The following is a 19,425-nucleotide window of genomic DNA, read 5'->3' as shown; positions in this document are numbered from 1 at the left end:
GAGTAAACTCCCTGTGGCTTCTAGATTGCACCCAAGAGGGAAAAACGAGAACCAAGGTTAGAAATACAGCGTCAGCGCGGCGACTCAGTCCTGTTTCAATTCTCGGTGCACTAGTAACAGACCACACATCTGTATTATCCGAGCAGGATTCCCCAGCGCCCGCCTACCCCCTTGGAATCAGATTCCCCGGGTGGAATTATATCGGGACCCAGGAGTGGGAATCGGGAGCGTCCACTGAGAACAGAGACTTCCGCAGAGGGGAAAGGAGCCTGGGGGCTGTCGCTCTTCTCAGCGCCCCAGGAAGCCTCTCCTACAGGCAGGCAGGCGGGCGCCCGGAGCCGGAGAGGTGCGGGCGAGGAAAGGGGCTCCCGGCTCCCTCCCAGCGACCCCCGTCCGCCCGCCAGGGGGAGCGTCTGCGCCCGCCGGCTGGCTGCGGAGAAGGGGCGGCGGTGCAGGGCGGCGGTGCAGGGCGGCGATCGGCTCCGGGCGGCCCGCCCGCGTCCCCACCCTCCCGCCGCCCGCCCCCGGCGCGGCCCTGCCCGCCCCCTCCGCCCCCTCCCGGGCGCCATGCGCAGACTCAGTTCCTGGAGAAAGATGGCGACAGCCGAGAAGCAGAAACACGACGGGCGGGTGAAGATCGGCCACTACATCCTGGGGGATACGCTGGGGGTCGGCACCTTCGGCAAAGTGAAGGGTGAGGACCCCGGGGCAAGGCCGCGTCCTGGCCCGGGACCCAGGCGATTTCCGCTTTCCGCACCTCTTCATCCTCCGCCCTGCGCTCCTCGTCTCCCGGCTGGGCAGCCTCTGCCCACGCTTCGGCCATGCGGGGCCCGAGCCCGCCGCGGGACTGCAGCACGGCAACCCCCGGCGCCTGGGGATGGGGCGGGGACCGGTCGCCATGGCGACGGCGCTGCGGCCCGAGGGGCTCGTCCGGGCGAGGGGCGGAGATGCCGAGGGGCGAACTTTTCCCGGCGGTGGAGTCTGGTTGCTGCGCGGCTTCTGGGAGGGGGCCCCGGGGGTCCCTCGGCGGGGAGCCCTGAGAGGTGGCCTCCTGTGCGGCCCAAGTTGAGCTTCCCTGGCGCAGGGTCAGTCCATCGCTCCTCTGGCGGTCTTCGGCATTGTCGGCTTTGGTTAAGAGGCTCTGCTGATTCCCGAGTGTGAAATGTGTGTCCCGAAAAGTAAGGTTGCTTTGGGGTAACCTACAGAATTAAAAAAAAAAAAATCTATATCATCTCGTCGGAAAGGATAACAGATTTCCTTTGGAGCAGTTAGTGAATATAAACTGGTCCTATATTTGCGATGTATGATTTACTTCCAGACGGCCGACTCTGTTGTGCCTTCAGTGTTTGGGTTATCGGGAGTTTTGCATCCCGTGTGCCGAATCAGGTAGCTGGTGCAGATGTTGCCTCCGGGTAGTATTTATTAGTTCATTTATACAGTTGGTTTCCATTTATTTTTAAAGGATGATATTTATATTTTAAAAAGTCTTAATGCATGTCATTTGGCCTTTTTTTTTTTTTAAAGCGTGGACTCGCTTAGCACTTGTGTTTCAACAGTATTTTGAAATAACGAACTTGCTCTCTACTAATTCTGACAAAAAAAGTGTAATTGCAAAATTTAGGAGGCATAAATGTTTTTTTACTTAAAATACTTGTATTAGTGATACAGATGAAAGAAGTGTGGAACTAATAAAAATAATATCCATTAGTTTGGATGAATAATAGACTACTACTTGCATATACAAGCAAATACTTGAAAGAAAAAAAGTTTGTGGAAGTCTGCCCAGTGAATTAACTGAGCCTTGCTCTCCCACAGCTAAATAGACATTTTCTGATTTTACCTAGGGATGGCAGAGGAGAACCCTTCTTTCTTTTCCCCTTTCTGAGTCACACCAAAAAACCAAACCGGTCGAGTCAGTTCCAACTCAGAGTGACCCTATAAAGGACAGAGTAAAACTGCCCCATAGAGTTTCCAGTGAGCGCCTCGCAGATTTGAACTGCCGACCTTTTGATTAGCAGCAGTAGCACTTAACCGCTATGCCACCAGGGTTCTGAGTCATAGAACTGGAAAATTGCTGTGTAGCCCAGAGGGAAGCAACTGCCTAAAACTTCTTATGAAAATCAGCAAGGCCAACAATGTAAGGAAGTAAGCAAATGCCAGAATAGGGTAATAACAGCCATCAGAGGGTGTGTGTGTTGGTCCAGTAATATGTTTCTGTGCCCTCAAAGTCATTTTTGGCTCTGCTATCTCTTGTTAGGAATTACAACCTGCTTTTTAGTTTACTAGTGTTTATGAGAAATGTCCATTAATGCCCCGCAAAGAATGACAAGCCAATCTTGGATTAGGGTGCTCATTATTCTTCTAATACAGGCCTAGCAGAGGCAGGTTTCATCTTCCTACTTGCTAAGTCATTTTTGGCATGGCAGATAGGAAGTCAAGAAGAGATTTTTCATTTTCTGAATTTGACCTGTGTGGCTGGGACATGAATCTCTTGTGACTCTGGTGTCCCCTAGTCTTTACTTCTCCACCTGTGTCCCTCTTGAAGTACCATTTTTTTTGCCAAAATCAACAACGTCCTCAAATACAGAAAGGCCAGTATTGGTCATAGGACAGGTTTTGTGGATATGGTTAGATTTGTTTAAAAATACATTAGATAACGTTGATCAGAATTCTCAGTATGTTTTAAAGTTGCCAAACAAGATGCTTTTGGCCACAATAGAAAATCCATCTCAACCTGGTGAAAAACATCTCTTTGAGTAGTGGTTCTCTCTCCAGAGCAAGAAAGCCCAAGATACCTCTCGTGAGTCTCATTGGCAAAGGATGCCATATGCCAGTTGGTTTAGGCTTGTCTTCTTAAGTAGACATTGGCAAGAGGAGCAGCGTTACCTTTGGAGTAATATGGCCCACCCTTGGATGTACATTTGGGGAGCATCTCATGAGAACATGGGGAAGGTATCTGTACAGAAATGGGGTATTTGCTAGAAGGAAAGAGGGACATGGATGCATGAGAGCAGGAAGAAAAATAACTATTATAGTTGTAACATTGGTAATTTAAACCAACCTTAATTTGACAGGAATTCTTATAATAGGTTTAGCCATTTGTGTCAGTGGAGACAAATTGGAGTAGAGCTTTTAAAATTAGATATAAACATTGGCAAATTTACCATAGAGAAGGAATCTAGTAGGAGATGTGATATTGAAAGGTGGAAAAACTCCTAATATGATATTCCATGCTTAAATTTAATTTTTTGAGGGAGGGAGGCATTGTAAATTCATAGTGATTTTTTTTTTTTTTCGAGGAGCCCTGGTGGCTCAATGGTTAAAACGTTTGGCTGCTAACCAAAAGGTTGGAGGTTGGAACCCGCCAGCCGCTCAGTGGGAGAAAGATGTGGCAATCAGCTTCCAAAAAGATTTTCAGCCTTGGAAACCCTGTGGGACAGTTCTTCTCTGTCCCATAGAGTTGCTGTGAGTCGGGGTTGACTCCGTGGCAATGGGTTTAGTTTTGTTTTTTTAATTTCGTTTTCTATTATAGGCTAAAAAAATCTTTGGTAATTTAATGGCAGCATTTTGAAGGGAAAGTTTAAACAGAAAACTAGGGTTAGTTTGGGATTATGCTTGAAATATCTTTATTATTTCCAAGGTACTTTTTTTCCTTCTGGTTGTCAACATGTTAGTCTCCACTCCGTTTCCCCCAGAACAAGTAAAAAAACACGGATGAACAGAGTCATGTTACTATTGTGGTAAATTAAAATGGCAGTTTTCATTGTTAGCTTTCCCAGAGGAGACAGCCTTTTTTAGTGGGATGGGTGTGTCTTCGACAAATGAGTTGTTTACACATAACCTGTTCGTTAAGCTACTGTTTCTACATAAACTGCAGTTTTGGGATTTGTAAATAGGTAACTGTTCTTTTTGTGAATGAATCACAGTGGATGTTATTTAAAAATTCCTTTAATTCAGAAAATCTATATAAACTAGAGCTATATATATATTTGCATGGATGATAATAAGTTAGGCCTCAAAAGCAAATTATAAAAGGATATATAGATTATGATACCATTTATATGAATTTTAAAAACATGCAGAAATGTGCATATATTGCTGGTATAAGTACAAATTGGTACCATCTTTGTAGTGTGACAACGTTTATTAAAATTAACCCCAAATTGAACTTCTAGTAATTTATCCTATAGATATATTCATGTGTGGGAAATATGGGGTTATTTACCACCACATTGTTTATGAACACAACAGATTACAAATGACCTTTTTAGTAGGACAGTAGTTAAATTTGGTTAACCCATACTGTGGAGTATCTTGTAAACATTAAAAAATTAACAGAAAATTGAGGAATTTTCTGTAATTTAGGGAAATTTTCCAAGATATATATATATATATATTTTTTTAAAACTAATATTGTGTTTTTGGTGAAAGTTTACACAGCAAATTAGATTCCCATTTGACAGTTTTTACACAAGTTGTTCAGTGACAATAGTTATATTTTTTACAATGTGTCAGCATTCTCATTGTGTTCTGGTTGTTCAGTTTCCAGTACTCTAGTTTCCCTGCTCCCCCTTGTCTTCTCATCTTTGTTGTAGAGTAATTGACCTTTTAGTCTTATACTGATTTTTTAAAAAATTGTGCTTTAGGTGAAACTCTACAGGGCAAATTAGTTTCTCATTCAGCAGTTTGTACACAAGTTGTTTTATGACACCGGTTGCCACCGCCATGATGTGTCAACAGTCTCCCCTTCCACACTCCAGTTCCCCGTTTCCATCCATCCATGATTCCTGTCCCTTCCTGCCTTCTCATCATTGCTTTTGGGCAGGTGTTGCCCTTTTGGTCTCGTTTGCATGATTGAACAAAGAAGCACGTTCCTTGAGAGTGTTATTGTTTGTTTTATAGACCTGTCTAATCTTTGGTTGAAGGGTGAACTTCAGGAGTGGTTTCTCTTCTGAGTTAAAACGGTGTCTGGGGGTCATAGTCTTGGGAGTTCTTTCAGTCTCTGTCAGACTAGTAAGTCTGGTCTTTTTTATGTGAGTTTGAATTTTGTTCTACATTTTTCTTCTGCTCTGTTCGGGACTCCTTTTGATCCCTGTCAGAGCAGTTGGTGGTGTAGATGTAACGGAGCCCCATACACATGAGTAATATCCTTTGTGTGCCAATCTGTTATTTTGCCAGAAGGTGACTTCAGGGAATAGTTCTGTTTCAGCATTTAGAAAGTATCTCAGGGTGACAGTCTCAGGGGGTTCTCCAGTCTCAACTGGTTTAGTGAGTCTGGACTTTTTAAGAATTTGAATTCTGTTCCTTGTTTTTCTCACATTGTATTTGGGTCCATCTACTGTAGCCCTGATCAGAATGGTTGGTAATGGTGGCCAGGCACTATGTAGTTCTCTCAGTCTCAAGGTAGATGAGGCTATATGTAGCTTGTATAGGCTCTTAGCCCTGTAGACTAGTTTCTTCTCTGAGACTTTGATTTCCTTCTTACTCTTTTTGCTCCTAATGAGCAGAGGCTAATAGTTATATCTTAGATAGCCACTTGTGAGCTTTTAAGACCCCAGAAGCTGCTTACCTCACTAGGATATAGAACCTGAACTTTGTGGTGCCATTTGACTGAGTTGTCCCATGACACTAAGGTCTAAGCCCTCAAACCCAGAAAACCATTCTTGCAAGATATTTGGTTATGTCTGAGAAGTAAACTGTAACTGCGTCCTCTGTGAATATATATGCGAGCACACAAATATCTGTACATACATGTACAAATAGATAATTCTGTGCACACATATATACTCTTCTATACTGTGGAGCCATGGTTAAGAGCGAGGGCTGCTAACCAACAAGGTCGAAAGTTTGAATCCACCACTCGCTCCTTGGAAACCCCACGGGGCAGTTGTACTCATCCTATAGGGTTGCTATGAGTCGAAATCAACTTGATGGCAACAGGTTTGGTTTGGTACCTACTTGTACACACATATGCCTATATACCTACATATGTGACCATACTCTCACTTTTTGGTTATTGTTGATGGTGTTGCCAAATTATATATGTCACGTTCTTTAGCACAAACATCCTTTTCTCTTGTGCACTTCTTCGAGGCTCATTTACTTTGGTCGGACTGTGCTCCCTCGATGTATTTTTAAGAGGAAAAAGAAAGGGGGTAGTAGAGCAATGTGTATAGTGTGCCTACTATTTGTATATAAAAGGCAGGAGTAAATATGTGTCCAAGTGTAACTGATTGTATATGTATAGAGTGTCTGTTTAAAGATACACAAAAAATTGGTTACATTAGTTTCTAGGGAGAGCAGATTCAGTGAATATCCTCTTCTACTTTTGAAATGTGTGTGTAGTGCAAGTATTACATGTTCAAAAGAATATATACAATTAAAATTGAAAAATGAAAATGTGAAAGATGGCGTTACTATATTGCTTATGGATTGATATATATGCAGTAATATATGTGGATGTGTGGGAAAGACAAAAACCAAATTCAGGATAAGTGATTACCTCTAGGGAGAGAGGAAGGAGAAGGGGATCTGGCAGAAACCAATATGGGGCTTGTAGTCTATCAGTAATGTTTTATTGCTTATGCTAGTATTGGTAACAGAGGTATTTGTAAATCCCTGTTTTTTTCTTTTTCTGGTATGCCTGAAATGTTAAAAAAAAGTAAAAAAAATGTTAAAAAAGTAGTCTTTTTAAATTTCCATCTTTTTTTTTTTTTTAAAGCTCATCCCTCTCCAGGGTTATTTCCCTGATACTTTTAGCAGTGAAGTTTTTATTCTTTTTAATTTTAGAGTGGGAATGAAATGGCCAGGTGATTAGAATATCTTTAGTAGATATTTCTGTCTCCATGGTATGTTTAAAATCCCTCTTTTCTATTTAAAATCCCTTTTTTAAATTAGGATTTGTTTCACTTAAGGACTATGTACCTGATTTGAAGAGTAGGATTTGTTAAAATGTTCTACAGTTAGAGTTCCCTTTAAAGAGCAGTAACAGGATTGTTAGCTAATATTTAGTTGACTAATCTGCTGTTCTTGTGAGGGAGACGTTGTGAATGCTGATAACCTTTGCTGTGGGTGTCCGGCAAGTCTTCCATGGCTGAAATACGCACCTTCCACTTAGTTCAAAAGAACATTTTAGCACTGTTGTAAAATAACGACAGTCTGAAGAGTGAAGTTTTGAGCTTTGAAAAGAAGAAATCATCTCTTAGTAATGCATATTGCTGACCGAGTCCACGTGTACTAATTGGTTAATTGACCATGGAGCAGCAATTCATTTGATCTAATGAGTTTAGTCAACGGAGGAAAATTTTTAGCGCAACTTTGAGAAAACAGTTCAGGTTCTGACATTGTTCCTAGTTGTTTTTTTCCCCTTCTATGCACAGCGATGGTGGAATAGAGTGGATAGGTCAAAGACTTGAACTCAGAAGACCTACCACAGCTTGATACCTGCATCATAGGTTTGTTGCAAGGCTCAGATATTATGATAATGTGTGTGTTTCCTCACCTATAAGACACTATGTTTTTAAAGTATTATTGAAATTTAAAATCAAAGTATCTTGGTAATTGGGTTCAGGGTAGATATTTTTGTTCCTGTAAAGTCAGGAAAACATAGCATTACAATATGGTGGCCTGAAATCACCAAGATTTTGCTGGGATAAAGGAGGGAGAGAAAGAACCACAGGAAGAATGGATAAATTGGAGGGGATATTGCCTATTCTGAAAGAAGTGTTTTAGAGTCACCAATTTGGGGACCTTATTTGAAAATCCTGGAGAAAAAAAACTTGCATCCAATTACATTTAAGAAATACTAGGTTAGATGAAGTTTGTTTCTTTATTATGGGACTTTTCAGATCCTTTACTGTGTTAGCAGCCCTGGTGGTGCAGGAATTAAGAGTTTGGCTGCTAACCAAAAGATCGGCAGTTGGAATCTACCAGCTAACCCTTGGAAACCCTATGGGGCAATTCTGCTCTTACCTATAGGGTTGCTATGAGTCCGAATCGACTTGATGACAGTGGGTTTGATTTCTGTTTTTTAACTGTGTTAATATGCACAGTGAGTCTTCTAAAGGGAGACTGTGCATCCTTTCCCAGACTTACTTGATTATGAAATCTTTTTCTCTGGAGAATCTTCAGTCCTAGTATTTTATAGCACATACTTTAGAAAATCTATTCTAATAAATCCTAGTTTTATGATTTTTTAGCCCATAGAAATTAGAGCCCTCAAACTAGAACACTGAGAAGGGGGCTGTAAGAGGTGACTCCCGATAGGCTGTGAAGGGTGAGACACAACTTCAAAAAGGAAGTATAAGAGCTCTACAGGAGCTGGAACAAAATAGGAGTGTGATAATGTTATGTGTCAACTTGGTTAGATCATGATTCTCAGTGTTACGTAATTATTCGTCATTTCCTGACCAGATGTAATTAATGCTTCATTTTGTGATATAACGTAATTACCTCCATGTGTGAGCTGATGTGATCAGCCAATCAGGTGAAAGTTTCCCCAGGGGTGTGGCCTGCACGCAATATATAAATGGATGTTCAGACAAAGCTCGCTTGCTTGCTTGCTCTGGATCCTGTCCAGCTTATCATCATCTGACCTCCAGGTCATGGACTTGAGCCAGTAGCCTGTCGCTGACTTTGGGATCTGCCAGCTTTGCAGCCCTGTGAGCCAGGAGTCTACTGTCTGGCTTGTGGATTCTGGGTTCCTCAGTCCCTGCAACCACAGTAGTCAGAAGCAGCTCAGGAGAAGCCTCCAGCTGATGCCTGATCCTCAGACTTTGGAATTTGCCAGCGTCCACAACCGTGTGAGCTATTTGCTTGAGAGAAGTCTTTCTCTACATATATATATATATATATATATATATATATATATATATATATATATATATATGTATGTGTATATATGTAGACATATATATTTATGCGTCTGGTGGATTTGAACTGCCAGCCCTTTGGTTAGCAGCTGTAGCACTTAACCACTACACCACCAGGGTTTCCTATAGATATATATTTATATATATATATGTATGTATTTTATATTTCACTGGTTTTGCTTCTCTGGAGAACCCAGCCTAAAGACAAGGAAAAAAAAGTCCCACCCAGCTAAATAACTCCCACACATACCTTGTGTGAGGGCACAGGATAACTGATGCTTTTTCAACTTGAACATTTGCTTAGTTCACAGTCATGTACAGTGCCTTCCGTTTAAGAAATCATGGGCATGTGTAGTACAGTTTAGGAGATCTGTTTTCAATAAAGATTACTTTTGTTAACTTACTAATTTAAATGGTGAGTATCATATTTTAGAAAATCCACTTATAAAGCTTGCCATTATATTTTATATGCTTTAAGATAGCTTTTTGCTTTTCATTTCTCCCTTATAATACTTTATTTCTTGTGTAATTTTTAAACTGGTTTGATAGAATGTATTAATAAAATGTCTTCTTGGTATCTCATCTTAGACATTGAAATTGATATGAGGCAGGTTTTCAATAGATTGGATTCATGTTCTCATATAGGAAGAGGTTCATAGTTAGCAATGCCTGGCACATAGTAGGTACAGCTGCTCAATAAATCTTAAATGAATGAATGATTTTTTAGAATAATTCTTGTTAGTATTGGGGAACTCAGCCTATTATTCTTTTAAGAACTAGAAGACTATAAAGTAAGGGTTTCTCTGATACATTCAACTAATATTTCCAAAAAAACAAAAAACCCATTGCTATGGAGTCAGTTCCAACTTTTAGCGACCCGTAGGGTTTCCAAGGCCGTATATCTTTATGGAAGCAGACTGCTACATCTTCCTCCTTCAGAGTGGCCGGTGGATTTGAACTGCTGAGGACTTTAACCACTGCCACCAGGGCTCCTTTTTGTTTTATTAAAAGGATGTTTATATTATTTTACTATATAATGTCCTTTTGAGGATTATTTTTTTAAATATTAAGTTGCATTTATCATTTTTTGCAAAAACACAAGTTTTGGAATCAGAGCTGGGTTCATGCTTTGGCTTTGCTACTTATCAGCCGTGTAACTTTGGACAAGTTACGACATTTCTCCATACCTCAGCTTCCTGTAAAATGTTGCTAATAATGCCGGTCTTCCAGGGTGGGCATGAGTTAGTATGTTCAAGTACAAAGTGGATATGCCATGAATATTTTAATAGTCATTTACCTTAATTATACTTTTTCTTATAACTCACTAGGTTTACATTATAAAAACTGATATTTACTTAAAAAAATCCTTGTTTGAAAAGGCAGAGAGGGATAGGAGCTGGTTGAATGGACATGGGGAATACAGGGTGGAGAGGAGGAGTGTGCTGTCTCATTAGGGGGAGAGCAGCTAGGAGTACATAGCAAGGTATGTATAAGTTTTTATATGAGAGACTGCCTTGATTTGTAAACTTTCACTTAAAGCACAATTTAAGAAAAAAAAAAATCCTTATTCGATTTGACCCCAAGTAGTATGAACTTTTTTTTTTCCCCCCTTTGGTGCTTTTCCATGACTGAAGAAGTGCTCCAGAAGTTTTTAGGTAGTAGGTGAAATTACTGCCAACAGCTGGTACTATGTGGATGTGTCTGGCAGTAATCTGTTGAAAATTAACAGAAATCAGGAAATGGGTTCAACTTTGGAAGCTAGAAATTGTAGGATTAAGGCAGTGGGGAGTGAAGATTGGTGGGATTGAAGTTTATGGGGACAGGAACTAGATGCCTAAAAATTACAGCTCTTATTTAGCACTTACTGTGTGCCTGGATGAAAGCATATTATGAATCTAAGTGGATAAGGAGGAGAAATCAAAGGGCTGAGATAAAACTGGTCATTGAAGGGGTTAAACCAGATAATTCAGGGCTGATTAGATAAAGGAATGGGGGAACATTGAAAAATAAATGACCCTTCATAATAATAATACAGAACCTAAAGGAGTTGCCCTTGAGTCGACTCCTACTCATGGCAACCCCATGTGTGTCAGAGTAGAACTGTGCTCCATGTTTCCATTGGCTGTGATCTTTTGGAAATAGATTGCCAGGCCTTTCTTCCAAGGTGCCTCTGGGTGGATTCAAACCACCACGCTTTCGCTTAGGAGCTGAGCACTGAACTGTTTACACCACCCAGATACTTCTCCAAATAGTAGTAAACTACCATTTATTTGCAGTCCCTTGGTGCTACAAATGGTTAACGCATTTGGCTGCTAACCAAAAGGTTGGAAGTATGAGTTCACACAGAGGAACCTTGAAGAACAGCTCGGCACTCTGCTTAAAAAAAAAAAGAAAAAAAAGCTATTGAAATCTCCCTGAAGCATGAACTTTAAACCAAAAATATCCCCTGAAGTCGTCTTAAAACCAAACAGTTTAGCTTAACTACTAAAAAATGTCTGCCTTTAGCATTATGTCTTTTAAGAGCTACCTATCTAGGATCAGAGTGACAACAGCAACTTGAAAGATTAGGCAGGAACTCTGGGGGCCAGTGAATTTCTGTTAATGGGGGAGGAACAACTTATAAAAGGAGGGTGAGAATGGTTGCAAACTCGAAGATTGTAATCAGCGTCACTAAATGGTACATGTAGAAGCTATTGGTGTGTGTTTTACTGTGTATATTTTCAACAACAAAATAAATAAAAAACCGAAAAAAACCAAAACCCCTCTGAAGCACAGTTCTACCCTGACACACGCGGGTTTACCATGAGTTGGAGTCGACTGGGCAGCAGCTGGTACCATTTATTTATTGAACACTTAATATGTGCTAGGCACTACTGAAACTGTTTCACAGACATTATTTCTTATACTCACCCTGATGTAGTTTGTGGTATTCCTACTTTTACAAATGAATAAATAAAAGGTAGAAGTTATTTAACTTGCCCAAGTCAAATGTCTTATAAGTAGCTTCTAACGGGAACAAAACTGAGGTCTATGCTTTGTACACATATTACCTTCTCACGTGGAAGTAGAATTGGGTGTTGAACCCTACTTTGGAAAAAAGGCTAATCTGCTACCACTTGATTGTTTTTTTTCCCTCCCTGTGGAATTTTTTTTTAATTGAGAAGAATATAAAACAGTAAAATTTGAAAAAGAGCCAACTTATTCACAAAATAACTTTTTATTATCATTTTCATGTAAACATATTTTTCATGTAATTGGAAAATGTTGAATGCATATATGATTTTTTTTCCCTGCTTTTCATGTTTATAAGAACATTTTCTATAGTTGTCCTATACTAAAACCTGTTGCCATTGAGTCGATGTCGACTCATAGTGACCCTAGAACAGAGTGGAACTGCCCCATAGGGTTTCCAGAAGAGCGGCTAGTGGATTCAAACTGCCAGCCTTTTGGTTAGCAGCCATAGCTCTTAACCACTACACCACCAGGGCTCCTGTCCTATGGTAGCCCTGTTATATAATAATTTATTAAGCTGTTCTTTGAAATTGCTTTAGGTTTAAGTCTTTTGTTCTTATATACTGTAATAAACATTTATTCACATTTTTATATACTTAATTCTAAGTTAAATTCTGAGGAAGGGAATTACAGGTTAAAAAAAAATATTACCCATAATGCTCTTCTTCCAGGGCATCTTCTGCCCTTTTGTTTTGTTTTTGTTCTGTCAATTTACTCAGCCATGAAAAAGGAATAGTATACTACTTTTCTGTTAAAAACTGATCATGTACTTTGCTTATTTATTGAGTTCTTAATGTGTGTGTGTATGTTAGAATCTGAGTGGCCTCTTTCCAGTTGTTGTCAAGGTACCTTTCTTCCAACCACTGTCTTCAGTTTTTGTTTGAAATTTTATACAATCATACTTCTGTGATTTCTTCTTTTGTCTCAAAAGTGAACAGGTTATACCTCTATTTTCTTCTGATTAATTTTTTTTTATTAACTTTTATTGAGCTTCAAGTGAACGTTTACAAATCAAGTCAGGCTGTCACATATAAGTTTATATACACCTTACTCCGTACTCCCACTTGCTCTCCCCCTAATGAGTCAGCCCTTCCAGTCTCTCCTTTCGTGACAATTTTGCCAGCTTCCAACTCTCTCTATCCTCCCATCCCCCCTCCAGACAGGAGATGCCAACACAGTCTCAAGTGTCCACCTGATATAATTAGCTCACTCTTCATCAGCATCTCTCTCCTACCCACTGTCCACTCCCTTTCATGTCTGATGAGTTGTCTTCGGGGATGGTTCCTGTACTGTGCCAACAGAAGGTTTGGGGACCATGACCGCCGGGATTCCTCTAGTCTCAGTCAGACCATTAAGTATGGTCTTTTTATGAGAATTTGGGGTCTGCATCCCACTGATCTCCTGCTCCCTCAGGGGTTCTCTGTTTTGCTCCCTGTCAGGGCAGTCATCGATTGTGGCCGGGCACCAACTACTTCTTCTGGTCTCAGGATGATGTAGGTCTCTAGTTCATGTGGCCCTTTCTGTCTCTTGGGCTCTTAGCTGTCATGTGACCTTGGTGTTCTTCATTCTCCTTTGCTCCAGGTGGGTTGAGACCAATTGATGCATCTTAGATGGCCGCTTGTTAGCATTTGAGACCCCAGACGCCACATTTCAAAGTGGGATGCAGAATGTTTTCATAATAGAATTATTTTGCCAATTGACTTAGAAGTCCCCTTAAACCATGGTCCCCAAACCCCCGCCCTTGCTCCGCTGACCTTTGAAGCATTCATTTTATCCTGGAAACTTCTTTGCTTTTGGTCCAGTCCAATTGAGCTGACCTTCCATGTACTGAGTGTTGTCCTTCCCTTCACCTAAAGCAGTTCTTATCTACTAATTAGTAAAAAACCCTCTCCCTCCGTCCCTCCCTCCCTGCCTCGTAACCACAAAAGTATGTGTTCTTCTCAGTTTATACTATTTCTCAAGATCTTATAATAGTGGTCTTATACAATATTTGTCCTTTTGCCTCTGACTAATTTCGCTCAGCATAATGCCTTCCAGCTTCCTCCATGTTATGAAATGTTTCACAGATTCGTCACTGCTCTTTATCGATGCGTAGTATTCCATTGTGTGAATATACCACAATTTATTTACCCATTCATCCATTGATGGACACCTTGGTTGCTTCCAGCTTTTTGCTATTGTAAACAGAGCTGCAATAAACATGGGTGTGCATATATCTGTTTGTGTGAAGGCTCTTGTTTCTCTAGGGTATATTCCGAGGAGTGGGATTTCTGGGTTGTATGGTAGTTCTATTTCTAACTGTTTAAGATAACGCCAGATAGATTTCCAAAGTGGTTGTACCATTTGACATTCCCACCAGCAGTGTATAAGAGTTCCAATCTCTCTGCAGCCCCTCCAACATTTATTATTTTGTGTTTTTTGGATTAATGCCAGCCTTGTTGGAGTGAGATGGAATCTCATCGTAGTTTTAATTTGCATTTCTCTAATGGCTAATGATCGAGAGCATTTTCTCATGTATCTGTTAGCTGCCTGAATATCTTCTTTAGTGAAGTGTGTGTTCATATCCTTTGCCCACTTCTTGATTGGGTTATTTTTCTTTTTGTGGTTGAGTTTTGACAGAATCATACAGATTTTAGAGATCAGGCGCTGGTCGGAGATGTCATAGCTGAAAATTCTTTCCCAGTTTGTAGGTGGTCTTTTTACTCTTTTGGTGAAGTCTTTAGATGAGCATAGGTGTTTGATTTTTAGGAGCTCCCAGTTATCTGGTTTCTCTTCGTCATTTTTTGTAATGTTTTGTATTCTGTTTATGCCTTGTAATAGGGCTCCTAAGGTTGTCCCTATTTTTTCTTCAATGGTCTTTATTGTTTTAGTCTTTATGTTTAGGTCTTTGATCCGCTTGGAGTTAGTTTTTGTGCATGGTGTGAGGTATGGGTCCTGTTTCATTCTTTTGCAAATGGATATCCAGTTATGCCAGCACCATTTGTTAAAAAGACTATCTTTTCCACAATTAACTGACACTGGGCCTTTGTCAAATATCAGCTGCTCATATGTGGATGGATTTATATCTGGGTTCTCAATTCTGTTCCACCGGTCTATGTGCCTGTTGTACCAATACCAGGCTGTTTTGACTACTGTGGCTGTATAATAGGTTCTGAAATCAGGTAGAGTGAGGCCTCCCACTTTATTCTTCTTTTTCAGTAATGCTTTGCTTATCCGAGGCTTCTTTCCCTTCCATATGAAGTTGGTGATTTGTTTCTGTATCACCTTAAAAAATGACATTGGATCGGAAGTGCATTGTATGTATAGATGGCTTTTGGTAGAATAGACATTTTTACTACTATGTTAAGTCTTCCTATCCATGAGCAAGGTATGTTTTTCCACTTAAGTATGTCCTTTTTAATTTCTTGTAGTAGAGCTTTGTAGTTTTCTTTGTATAGGTCTTTTACATCCTTGGTAAGATTTATTCCTAAGTATTTTATCTTCTTGGGGGCTACCGTGAATGGTATTGATTTGGTTATTTCCTCTTCGATGTTCTTTTTGTTGATGTAGAGGAATCCAAGTGATTTTTGTATGTTTATCTTACAACCTGAGACTCTGCCAAACTCTTCTATTAGTTTCAGTAGTTTTCTGGAGGATTCCTTGGGGTTTTCTGTGTATAAGATCATGTCATCTGCAAATAGAGATAATTTTACTTCCTCCTTGCCAATCCGGATGCCCTTTATTTCTTTGTCTAGCCTAATTGCTCTGGCTAGGACTTTTAGCACAATGTTGAATAAGAGCGGTGATAAAGGGCATCCTTGTCTGGCTCCCGTTCTCAAGGGAAATGCTTTCAGGTTCTCTCCATTTAGAGTGATGTTGGCTGTTGGCTTTGCATAGATGCCGTTTATTATGTTGAGGAATTTTCCTTCAATTCCTATTTTGGTAAGAGTTTTTATCATAAATGGGTGTTGGACTTTGTCAAATGCCTTTTCTGCATCAATTGATAAGATCATGTGGTTTTTGTCTTTTGTTTTATTTATGTGGTGGATTACATTAATGGTTTTTCTGATATTAAACCAGCCTTGCATACCTGGTATAAATCCCACTTGATCGTGGTGAATTATTTTTTTGATATGTTGTTGAATTCTATTGGCTAGAATTTTGTTGAGGATTTTTGCATCTATGTTCATGAGGGATATAGGTGTGTAATTTTCTTTTTTTATAATGTCTTTACCTGGTTTTGGTATCAGGGAGATGGTGGCTTCATAGAATGAGTTGGGTAGTATTCTGTCATTTTCTATGCTTTGAAATACCTTTAGTAGTAGTGGTGTTAACTCTTCTCTGAAAGTTTGGTAGAACTCTGCAGTGAAGCCGTCCGGCCCAGTACTTTTTTTTGTTGGGAGGTTTTTGATTACCGTTTCAATCTCTTTTGTTGTTATGGGTCTATTTAGTTGTTCTACTTCTGAATGTGTTAGTTTAGGTAGGTAGTGTTTTTCCAGGAATTCATCCATTTCTTCTAGGTTTGCAAATTTGTTAGAGTACAATTTTTCATAATAATCTGATATGATTCTTTTAATTTCAGTTGGGTCTGTTGTGATGTGGCCCTTCTCGTTTCTTATTCGGGTTATTTGTTTCCTTTCCTGTATTTCTTTAGTCAGTCTAGCCAATGGTTTATCAATTTTGTTAATTTTTTCAAAGAACCAGCTTTTGGCTTTGTTAATTCTTTCAGTTGTTTTTCTGTTCTCTAATTCATTTAGTTCAGCTCTAATTTTCATTATTTGTTTTCTTCTGGTGCCTGATGGATTCTTTTGTTGCTCACTTTCTATTTGTTCAAGTTGTAGGGACAGTTCTCTGATTTTAGCTCTTTCTTCTTTTTGTATGTGTGCATTTATTGATATAAATTGGCTGATTAATTTTTTAAAATAATTTTTATTGTGCTTTAAGTGAAAGTTTACAAATCAAGTCAGTCTTTCACACAAAAATCCATATACACCTTGCTACACACTCCCAGTTACTCACCCCCTAATGAGACAGCCCGCTCTCTCCCTCTACCCTCTCTTTTCGTGTCCATTGCGCCAGCTTCTAACCCCCTCCACCCTCTCATCTCCCCTCCAGGCAGGAGATGCCAACATAGTCTCAAGTGTCCACCTGATCCAAGAAGCTCACTCCTCACCAGCATCCCTCTCCAACCCATTGTCCAGTCCAACCCATGTCTGAAGAGTTGGCTTCGGGAGTGGTTCCTGTCCTGGGCCAACAGAAGGTCTGGGGGCCATGACCACTGGGGTGCTCCTAGTCTCAGTCAGACCATTGAGTCTGTTCTTATGAGAATTTGGGGTCTGCATCCCACTACTCTCCTGCTCCCTCAGGGGTTCTCTGTTGTGTTCCGTCAGGGCAGTCATCAGTTGTAGCCAGGCACCATCTAGTTCTTCTGGTCTCAGGATGATAATAGTCACTGGTTCATGTGGCCCTTTCTGTCTCTTGGGCTTGTAATCGCCTTGTGTCCTTGGTGTTCTTCATTCTCCTTTGATCCAGGTGGGTTGAGACCAATTGATGCATCTTAGATGGCTGCTTGCTAGCGTTTAAGACCCCAGACGCCACTCTTCAAAGTGGGATGCAGAATGTTTTCTTAATAGATTTTATTATGCCAATTGACTTAGATGTCCCCTGAAACCATGGTCCCCAGACCCCTGCCCCTGCTATGCTGGCCTCCGAAGCATTCTGTTTATTCAGGAAACTTCTTTGCTTTTGGTTTAGTCCAATTGTGCTGACCTCCCCTGTATTGTGTGCTCTTTCCCTTCACCTAAAGTAGTTCTTATCTACTATCAAATTAGTGAATGCCTCTCTCCCAGCCTCCCTCCCTCCCCCCTCTCGTAACCATGAAAGAATGTTTTCTTCTCAGTTTAAACTATTTCTCAAGTTCTTATAATAGTGGTCTTATACTATATTTGTCCTTTTGCAACTAATTTCACTCAGCATAATGCCTTCCAGGTTCCTCCATGTTATGAAATGTTTCACAGATTCCTCACTGTTCTTTGTCGATGCGTAGTATTCCACTGTGTGAATATACCATAATTTATCCATTCATCCATTGATGGACACCTTGGTTGCTTCCATCTTTTTGCTATTGTAAACAGTGCTGCAATAAACATGGGTGCGCTTATATCTGCTCGTGTAAAGGCTCTTATTTCTCTAGGATATATTGCAAGGAGTGGGATTGCTGGATCGTATGGTAGTTCTATTTCTAGCTTTTTAAGGAAGCACCAAATCAATTTCCAAAGTGGTTGTACCATTTTACATTCCCACCAGCAGTGTATAAGTGTTCCAATCTCTCCACAGCCTCTCCAACATTTATTAGTTTGTGTTTTTTGGATTAGTGCCAGCCTTGTTGGAGTGAGATGAAATCTCCTTGTACTTTTGATTTGCATTTCTCTAATGGCTAATGATTGTGAACATTTCCTCATGTATCTGTTAGCTACCTGAATGTCTTCTTTAGTGAAGTGTCTGTTCATATCTTTTGCCCCTTTTTTAATTGGGTTATTTGTCTTTTTTGCAGTTGAGTTTTTGCAGTATCATGTAGATTTTAGAGATCAGGCGCTGATCAGAAATGTCATAGCTAAAAACTTTTTCCCAGTCTGTAGGTAGTCTTTTTACTCTTTTGGTGAAGTCTTTGGATGAGCATAGGTGTTTGATTTTTAGAAGCTCCCAGTTATCTAGTTTTTCTTCTGCATTGTTAGTAATGTTTCGTATACTGTTTATGCCATGTATTAGGGCTCCTAATGTTGTCCCTGTTTTTTCTTCCATGATCTTTATCGTTTTAGATTTTATATTTAGGTCTTTGATCCAGTTTGAGTTAGTTTTTGTGCATGGAGTGAGGTATGGGTCTTGTTTCATTTTTTTTGCAGATGGATATCCAGTTATGCCAGCACCGTTTGTTAAAAAGACTGTCTTTTCCCCATTTAACTGTTTTGGAGCCTTTATCAAATATCAGCTGCTCATATGTGGATGGATTTATGTCTGTATTCTCAATTCTGTCCCATTGCTCCACGAATATGTTGTTGTACCAGTACCAGGCTGTTTTGATTAATGTGGTGGTATAATAGGTTCTAAAATCAGGTAAAGTAAGGCCTCCCACTTTGTTGCACTTTTTCAGCAATGCCTTATTTATCCGGGGCTTTCCCTTCCACATGAAATTGGTGATTTGTTTCTCCATCTCATTAAAGAATGTTCTTGGGATTTTGATCGAAATTGCTTTAAATGTATAGATTGCTTTTGGTAGAATAGACATTTTTGTAATGTTAAGTCTTCCTATCCACGAGGAAGGTATGTTCTTCCACTTATGTAAGTCTCTTTTGGTTTCTTGCAGAAGTGTACTGTAGTTTTCTTTGTATAAGTCTTTCACATCTCTGGTAAGATTTATTCCTAAGTATTTTATCTTCTTGGGGGCTACTGTAAATGGTATTGATTTGGTGATTTCCTCTTCGATGTTCTTTTTGTTGGTGTAGAGGAATCCAACTGATTTTTGTATGTTTACTTCTGATTAATTTTTAATTTGATGATGTTTGAA

At 40.0% G+C, this 19,425-nt stretch overlaps 1 protein-coding gene across 2 annotated transcripts in view; it reads left to right on the top strand.

The window, feature by feature from the left end:
- Window positions 1–550: 550 nt before the first annotated feature.
- Window positions 551–19,425, top strand: part of PRKAA1 (protein kinase AMP-activated catalytic subunit alpha 1) — a 50,699-nt gene continuing 31,824 nt past the window's right edge. For both annotated transcript variants that reach the window (XM_049862882.1, XM_049862891.1), the window contains exon 1: window positions 551–694. In XM_049862882.1, the coding sequence (XP_049718839.1) occupies window positions 568–694 (127 nt within the window). In that variant the 5' untranslated portion in view covers window positions 551–567. The remainder of the gene's footprint in view (window positions 695–19,425) is intronic.

The sequence above is a fragment of the Elephas maximus genome, chromosome 2, assembly GCF_024166365.1.
Source record: "Elephas maximus indicus isolate mEleMax1 chromosome 2, mEleMax1 primary haplotype, whole genome shotgun sequence".
Classification (NCBI taxonomy): Eukaryota; Metazoa; Chordata; class Mammalia; order Proboscidea; family Elephantidae; genus Elephas; species Elephas maximus.
The sequence above is the reverse complement of the archived record's forward strand: the minus strand, read 5'-3'. Positions and strand labels throughout refer to the sequence as shown.